Source organism: Xenopus tropicalis, chromosome 6 (assembly GCF_000004195.4).
Source record: "Xenopus tropicalis strain Nigerian chromosome 6, UCB_Xtro_10.0, whole genome shotgun sequence".
Taxonomy (NCBI): Eukaryota; Metazoa; Chordata; class Amphibia; order Anura; family Pipidae; genus Xenopus; species Xenopus tropicalis.
Genome location: NC_030682.2, coordinates 73,818,701 through 73,827,794, shown reverse-complemented (window position 1 = coordinate 73,827,794; position 9,094 = coordinate 73,818,701). Strand labels below are relative to the sequence as shown.

Genomic DNA, 9,094 nt, shown 5'->3' with positions numbered 1-9,094 from the left:
AAGTATATTAATAGTAAAAAGATGCAGGTTGAGGGTGTGGCCCCATTGAATTATAATAACAATATGGTTACAGCGGATACAGAAAAGGCAGATGTGCTTAACCAGTTCTTTTCTTCTGTGTATACAGTAGAGGAGCCAGTGGGCCAAGTCCCACCCAATAGCTGCACTGTTGCCTCAGCTCCAACTACACAGTGGTTGGCACAGGATATGGTGCTTAAAGGGTTACACACGATAAATGTAAACAAGGCACCTGGGCCAGATGGAATACACCCTCGGGTACTGAGAGAGCTAGGGGCAGAATTGCAGTGGCCCTTGTTTCTGATATTCTCAGACTCTCTTTCATCAGGTATGGTACCTAGGGATTGGAAGAAGGCGAATGTCATTCCCATATTTAAAAAGGGAGTAAGATCTCAGCCTGGCAATTATAGGCCTGTAAGTTTGACATCCGTGGTGGGCAAGTTATTTGAAGGCTTGTTAAGGGATCACATTCAAAATTATGTAGTGGAGAATGCCATTATGAGCAGTAATCAGCATGGCATGACAGGTCATGTCAGACCAATTTAATTGCTTTTTATGATGAGGTAAGTAAGAAGCTGGACAGTGGGGATGCAGTAGATATAATCTATTTGCATTTTGCCAAAGCATTTGATACCGTTCCCCACAAACGACTGCTTTCTAAGCTAAGGCATATTGGTCTTAGTGAGGTCGTTTGCACATGGATAGAAAACTGGCTACAGGATCGGGTACAGAGGGTGGTTGTTAATGGTACATTCTCTACTTGGAGTAAGGTTCTCAGTGGGGTCCCTCAGGGTTCTGTACTGGGTCCACTTTTGTTTAATTTGTTCATAAATGACTTAGGGGAGGGTATTATGAGTAATGTATCAGTGTTTGCAGATGACACAAAACTCTGCAGACCAGTCAATTCTATCCAGGATGTGACATCCCTGCAGCAGGATCTTGACCAACTGGCAATCTGGGCAGCTAAGTGGCAGATGAGATTTAATGTGGATAAATGTAAGGTCATGCACCTGGGATGTAAAAATATGCAAGCCCCGTATACCCTTAATGGGACTGCACTAGGCAAATCCCTAATGGAGAAGGACCTTGGAGTCCTTGTAGATAATAAACTTGGCTGTAGCAAGCAATGCCAGGCAGCAGCTGCAAGGGCAAACAAGGTTTTGAGCTGTATTAAAAGGGGTATAGATTCACGGGAGGAGGGGGTTATTCTTCCCCTTTACAGAGCGCTGGTAAGGCCCCATCTAGAATATGCTGTTCAGTTTTGGTCTCCAGTGCTCAAACGGGACATTATTGAGTTAGAGAGGGTCCAGAGAAGGGCAACTAAGCTGGTAAAGGGTATGGAAAGTCTCAGTTATGAAGAAAGACTGGCCAAGTTGGGTCTGTTTACACTGGAGAAGAGGCGCTTAAGAGGTGACATGATAACTATGTATAAATATATAAAGGGATCATATAATAACCTTTCTAATGTTTTATTTACCAGTAGGTCCTTCCAACGGACACGAGGGCACCCACTTCATTTAGAAGAAGGGAGGTTCCACTTAAACATTCGGAAAGGATTTTTTACAGTGAGAGCTGTGAAGTTCTGGAATTCCCTCCCCGAATCAGTCGTGCTGGCTGATACATTATATAACTTTAAGAAGGGGCTGGATGGATTCTTAGCAAGTGAGGGAATACAGGGTTATGGGAGATAGCTCTTAGTACTAGTTGATCCAGGGACTGGTCCGATTGCCATCTTGGAGTCAGGAAGGAATTTTTTCCCCTCTGAACAACAGATCAGATTTCATTCAGTGACTTCATGTTTGTTCTCAAACTTCCCTATCTAGTTCTGGAAAGTATAATTTATAGAAAAGAAGTCAGCTCTAGAATGTTCAAGGTGGCTGCCAGTTTTAACCTGCCAAATAATATGTGTGAACAGGGTAAAGCAACCACAATTGTTCTATATTACCAACAGAACATAAGACTACGATAATCAAGTTTCACATTTATACCCACCTGTATACTTTTGTAATGTGTGATGAGTCGCTTGCCAGGATTTCTTGTGCTTAGTTCATATGTGACCTTAGTGGTACACTGTGCATTGATGGAGACTTTTTGGCGATGGCTGCACAGCAGAGATTTGTTGCAATGTTGTCTCTTATAAATTTATCTAGAAAAACTATTCATAAAGCTATACCTTTATATGGATATATGTAGCTTTAAAAAAAAAAACCAAACAAACAAAAAAAAAAAAAAAAGCATATTGTATATAATATTGTATATAATCTGTCCCATTTTACTTTGGCAAAAAAAATTTGAAACTGTTGAAAAATTTGTGAAACATTGCTACCACATGTTTTTGACGCGCACAATGTTTTTCAATGTGACCATGACTTTTATATTACATTGATTTGCACATTTCACCATGATTAGCAAAAATTGAAAAGACGACACAGCAGGGCAAAATCTAAGCATTAAGGGGAAACATGCAAAAAACCATATGCAAATAAATTTAGGCTGTGCAAACTTTATAAATGACCCCCACTGTCTCTAGCATTAGTTACATTAGTGGATTATGTGATATGAAGACTTACTGGGCCTTAAAAATTACTTTAGATACATTCTTAGTTTGGCATAGATTGTCTGACTGAACCTGGCTTGGAGAAGCAGTCTGGGGGAAGGCAGCTGTGTAAAATCAATTTTATAAACATACATGTCTTGAAAATAGTACAAATTACTCTATGGGTTATATTAGACAATAGACATTATTTGAATACATTTTCTAACAGCAAATTATATTGCACAAAATTGTAATAATGAAAGGACGTCTCTGATTGTGTTTATTTCTGTGTGAAATAGCAACCATAGATTTAATTTTAGACTCACACACACTACCTCAAATGTCTTCAACTGGTTTAAATTTTCTGCATATCCATCTTTTTTTTTTTTTTTTTTTTTAAGAGATGTCAACCTTAAAGGGGAAAAATGAGGGTGTCTCTAACTGTGCATGTGCACAAGCCCTTCTGATATCACTGAAAGCTCACTGCACATGCACGTATCTAATTTAGACAGAGAAACTAAAAAAAACTCGGTGGAAGGCATATAATGACAGGAAGTTTGTTGGGAGGGGGCCAAATCCGGGGGAGATGACAGATATAAAGGGAGGTTATGGACTTGAAGGACAAACTCTTTTGTGTACATTTGCTCAATAAGTTTGCAGTCACTGCAGCAATATAAAACAATTAACAGTTTGTGTTTATTCAACTTAATATAAAGGGCAATGACACAAGGTTCTCTTTGTCGCCAGGGTTTTGTTACAGCTACAAAATATGTAAAAAACCTACCTACCATAGCAAATACTAAAACCCACATTTTGTTGCTGTTATAAAATGCCAGAAAATACCCCTCGATAGAAAATACTGACAACTGTCTCTACTAAAAACACTCAAATCATGTAATCCCTCAAAAACACATACTGAAGCATTTTTGAATGAGTTGATTTAAGCGTTTTAGCAGAAAGAATTCTCGGTGTTGTCTATAGAAGGGTATATTCTGGTGTTTTGTAACTGCGACAAAATGTGGGTGACAAACTGCTGTTGGAACAAACTGTCATGCAGTTTCTAGTCAGTGTCGGACTGGTCCACCAGGATAACAGGAAATCTCCCGGTGGGCCCAGTGGGTGTCAGTGGGTCCTTCTGCTCCTGACCATTTTGCCTGCGTCATGGTCATTCCCTATTTCTGAATGGGAACAAAGATTGGAAATAGATGGAAAGATAGATGCTAGCATGTAAATAAAAGAGACTAGGAGAATACAGAGGTTGGGCGAGGAAAGGAGGAAAAATAGTTTTGAGAGTGGGCCTATAGTCTAAGATTTTGTGGTGGGCTCCTGAGGTCCCAGTCCAGTTTCTAGTGCTAGATAACAGTCCATATTCTGATGTAAAATAGCAAGACCCTTTCCCTGTAAACTAATTTGCAATTATACACATAGGCACAAGATAGCAAGTGGATTTACCCAGACTACAAAAATCTAAAAAATACATCAATATAAAAAAAAAAAAAAAAATCAAACCAGAAGCACTGCAAGATCTATATGCATGCATTTGAGAAAAATGTTTAAAAATGGGTTCGAATAAAGTTATAGCAATGAGGCTGTGAACCACAAAATTCGTATAGACAAACAAGAGGTCCTCTGCACTTGCCCTTTATTTAGATGACAAAAAATATGTAAAAAAATGTAGACTGAGAATTTATACCTGTACAGGAATCTTTATGATGGATATAATTAATAAGGTAATCCACCTTTAAGTTAGCTATTCTATAACATACTAAAAGTTAATTATCAGCATTTCAATTGGTCTTAATTTTCTTATATATTATTTATCTCCTGTGGGAGACATCCTTCCCGTAATTTAGAGCTTTATGGATAATGGGTTTCTGGATAAGGGATCCCTTACCTGTATTACATATTTTACGGTTATACAGCAAGTTAATAATTTTAATTTGAGCAACAGAAATATTGTGTGCCTTAACTGTTTTAATGAGAATGCTAATTGCAGGATGCCCTTTATTGTTTATCATGTGCCCAGAAAAAAAGAAGGGCACAATGGAAAAATATCTCACACAAGCAACAAATAATTTATCAGTGCTACCAAACAGAATATACTGAAATTTAATATGGATAGATGCTCCAAGAGTCTGCTCACAGAGCAATTGTTATGCTCTGTTACCAGCACAACAGAATCTTTACTTGAATAGTGCTAAATTCTTGGATTGCAGTTTGTCCATTTCTTGACCAATATTTCCTTCAACTGTGTCACAGTGGGCAAGAAGACCCTGAAAATATAGTGAGAAATAGATTGAAGATCTCCATCAATATACTTTGGTAATGTTTAGCTAGATCAATGTAACTATAAAAAAAAAAAAAAAGGATCATCCTCTGCAGTAGGTCCAGCAACTCACCTGAACCTTTTTTACCAATCCTTTCCTTTTCAGCCTACAGTCGAAGAAATTCTCTGGCATTGTCTGTAGGTAAAACAGACATCATTTACAGAATAGTAATTGTAGTCGGTATATTGCATTACTTATTCTTATTGATCCAACTAACTTTTGCACAGTGCCCCAGAAAACTTAAAGCAGCAATATGAATTCTATAGCTACAACATGATGTTTGCCCACTGCTTGATTGGAGTCTAAAATAATATACTGAACCTCTCTTCAGAAGGGGGTTATTAAAGAAAAATCATATATGTAAAAAAAAATAAATAAAAAAGTGCTGTGACCAGAAACAAGGTCCTCTCACCCTTTATTAATACATATACAAATATGAAAACTATACTCCTGCAGGGGATCACACTCTTTCCCCTGTTTTTGTGACATTGTCCTGCCCAGTTACAGACTGGGGAGAAACCCGATTGGCTGGATGTCCCAGTGCACTGTTGGGAGAGAGGATGTGCTGGAGCCACAAATTAGAAGAAAGAAAGAAAGAAAGAAAGAAAGAAAGAAAGAAAGAGAGAGGAGAGAGAGATTACGATCTACCAATCACTAGGGAGGGAATACAAACTGGCTAAATAACCCCAAAGACAGACAGATCCTAAGCCAGTACAGACTGAGTGCCCACAGCCTGGAGATTGAACTGGGTCTGCACCGACAGACCTACAGGCCCAGGGAGAGCCGGCTGTGCCAGCGATGTGACCAGGGGGCAGTAGAGGATGAGACCGACTTCCTGCTACACTGCCCCAAATACTCAGCAATTAGAGACACCCACTGCCAGAGACTCTCCCATCACATCCCAGACTTCCCATCTATAGAAGAAGAGAGAAAACTCAGCATCCTACTGGGAGAAGAGGCACCGACAGCAACAATGGCAGCACAATACATAACTGACTGTCAGACTGCGAGAGACAGGACTTTCCCCTGTCCCCATATACCGACCCCATATCCCCACCCCTTAAACCCCCCCCCATTCCCATATAATGACCCCTTTACCCCACCCATTACACCCTATACCTGCTTTGGCAATGCTAAATGTATTTGGTCCTGCCAATAAAGCTCATTTGATTTGATTTGAGAGAGAGAGAGAGAGAGAGAGAGACCATCCAGTGAGAGTGTAAAAGGCGGAGAGGAGCTATGCTTAGTATTTGGAGTGCCAGCCTGTAAAGAGAGCTCTGCTACACTGCTGTTAGATGCCTTACCACTTGCGGGTCCCCAGTGAGTAATCCATCTGAGGGAAGGTATTGAAAGTCTCTGTGTGTGTCCCCTGTGTGAGGACAGGTGTTGATCATGTGCCTGCTACAGTCATGGCCAAAATTGTTGGCACCCCAGAAATTTTTTTTTACAGAAAAGTATTGCAGTAACATATGTTTTGCTATACACGTTTATTCCCTTTGTGTGTATTGGAACAGAACAAAAAAGGGAGGAAAAAAAGCAAATTGGACATAATGTCACACAAAACTCCAAAAATGGGCTGGACAAAATTATTGGCACCCTTTCAAAATTGTGGATAAATAAGATTGTTTCAAACATGTAATGCTCCTTTAAACTCACCTGGGGAAAGTAACAGGTGTGGGCAATATAAAAATCACACCTGAAAGCAGATAAAAAGGAGAGAAGTTCACTTAGGGGCCCATTTACTTACTCACGAACCGGCCGAATACGTCCGATTGCGTTTTTTTCGTAATGATCGGTATTTGGCAATTTTTTCGGAAAATTATCTCGATTTTTTCGTTGCCATCCGAATGTTGCGTAAAATCTGGCGATTTTTTCATAGCGTTAAAACTTGCGCGAAAAGTCGCGCCTTTTTCGTAGCAATTCCGAAAGTTGCGCAAAATGTTGCAATTTTTTCGTAGCGTTCGGATTCATTCAAGCTTCAGTATGGTGACTTTTCTTGGGCCAGGTTGGAGCTGCAGGGTGCCATTGAGTCCTATTGGAGGCTTCCAAAATCATGCTAAGTCTGAAAGCTTCGGCCGCCGCTTACGAGCGCTCAATACGAAAAAGTCGCGACAAGATATGAGTGAATCGTAATGGTAACGAAAAAGTCGCTACAATTTCCGAAAAGTCGTAAGGCGCCGAAAAAAAATCGCAAAAAATACGAAAAAGACGCAAAATGTTCGTTTTCCAATCGTAATTTTTCCAATTCGGATTCGAATTCGTGTCTTAGTAAATCAGCCCCTTAGTCTTTGCATTGTGTGTCTGTGTGTGCCACACTAAGCATGGACAACAGAAAGAGCAGAAGAGAAGTCTGAGGACTTGAGATACAAAAAATTTTTTGCAAATTTTTTTTTTTTTTTTTTTGCAACCCATGGCACTGTAGCTAATCTTCATGGGAAAAATTGATGAAAGGTTGCAACGCAGGATAGTCCAGATGGTGGATAAGCAGCCCAAAACCAGTTCCTAAGAAATTCAAGCTGTCCTGCAGGCTGAGGGAGCATCAGTGTCAGCGCGAACTATCCGTCGACATTTAAATGAAATGAAACGCTATGGCAGGAGACCCAGGAGGGCCCCACTGCTGACACAGAGACATAAAAAAGCAAGACTAGTTTGCCAAAATGTACTTGAGTAAGCCACAATCCTTCTGGGAAAACATCTTGTGGACAGATGAGACCAAGAATTTTACTGTTTACAGTGACATGTGGTGGAGGTTCAATGATGTTTTGCTGCCTTTGGCACTGGGTGCCTTGAATATGTGCAAGGCATCATGAAATCTGAGGATTACCAAAGGATTTTGGGTCGCGCTGTAGAGCCCAGTGTCAGAAAGCTGGGTTTGCGTCCGAGATCTTGGGTCTTCCAGCAGGAAAATGACCCCAAACATACGTCAAAAAGCACCCAGAAATGGATGGCAGCAAAGCACTGGAGAGTTCTGAAGTGGCCAGCGATGAGTCCAGATCTAAATCCCATTGAACATCTGTGGAGAGATCTTAAATTTGCTGTTGGGAAAAGGCGTCCTTGCAATAAGAGAGACCTGGAGCAGTTTGCAAAGGAAGACTGGTCCAAAATTCCTGGTGAGAGGTGTAAGAAGCTTATTGATGGTTATATGAAGTGACTGATTTCAGTTATTTTTTCCAAAGGGTGTGCAACCAAATATTAAGTTAAGGGTGCCAATAATTTTGTCCAGCCCATTTTTGGAGTTTTGTGTGACTTTATGTCCAATTTGCTTTTTTTCCTCCCTTTTTTGTTCTGTTCCAATACACACAAAGGGAATAAACATGTGTATAGCAAAACATGTGTTACTGCAATACTTTTCTGTGAGAAATACTTGATTTTCTGGAAACATTTCTGGGGGTGCCAACAATTTTGGCCATGACTGTATGTGGGAGCAACTGCCTATCCAAAGGGAGAGGTAAGGAAAGGATGTAGAAGGTCAGTATTTACGGATGTATGTTTCAGTTTGGCGAGATTCTTTAAAAGGTCACATAACGTAATAAAAATTATCTGTTGGTTAAGTATTCATTCTGGGGGGTATAGTTTTCCTTTAAATAAACAGAGGACCTTTTGTGACTGTACAACAACCATTATTCTTAGTCCTGCCTATCAAACTGCAGCACATAAATGGGGCACTTCATTGTGCAAAAATGGAAGCATCACAATACATCTCATGTGCCATAGTGTTAAACCCTTTCACTGCCAGCCGTTTTGAACAAAGTGGAACTTCTACTGCCAGACAGTTTTTGAACATTTTGCACTGTTTCATTTTAGGGGCTTTTCCTCAGGGGACTTATAGTTTACCCAGGAAAACTATATATCGTTTTTTTTTCAGGACAACCTAAGCTTTCAAATATCTAGTATAAATAAATTTAAAGCAACTGGACTTGTTAAGTAATCATTGAAGACGTTTCACTACTCATCCGAGCAGCTTCTTCAGTTCAACTGACTGGTATGGGAAGTCCTCGGCATATATACTCTTCCACTAATCCAATCACAATGGCACTTTGTAACTCATTGTGATTGGATTAGTGGAAGAGTATATATGCCGAGGACTTCCCATACCAGTCAGTTGAACTGAAGAAGCTGCTCGGATGAGTAGTGAAAAGTCTTCAATGATTACTTAACAAGTCCAGTTGCTTTAAATTTATTTATACTAGATATACCATGACCTGGATGAATA

General features: G+C 39.9%; 1 protein-coding gene across 1 annotated transcript in view; it reads right to left on the bottom strand.

Annotated features, from left to right (window-relative positions):
• Positions 1-2,863: 2,863 nt before the first annotated feature.
• bag1 (BAG cochaperone 1) overlaps positions 2,864-9,094 on the bottom strand; it is a 47,465-nt gene continuing 41,234 nt past the window's right edge. Inside the window, exons 6-7 of the mRNA XM_002939497.5 lie at positions 4,954-5,016; positions 2,864-4,827 (exon numbers count right to left, since the gene is read on the bottom strand). Coding sequence (XP_002939543.2) covers positions 4,738-4,827; positions 4,954-5,016 — 153 coding nt within the window. The 3' untranslated portion in view covers positions 2,864-4,737. The remainder of the gene's footprint in view (positions 4,828-4,953; positions 5,017-9,094) is intronic.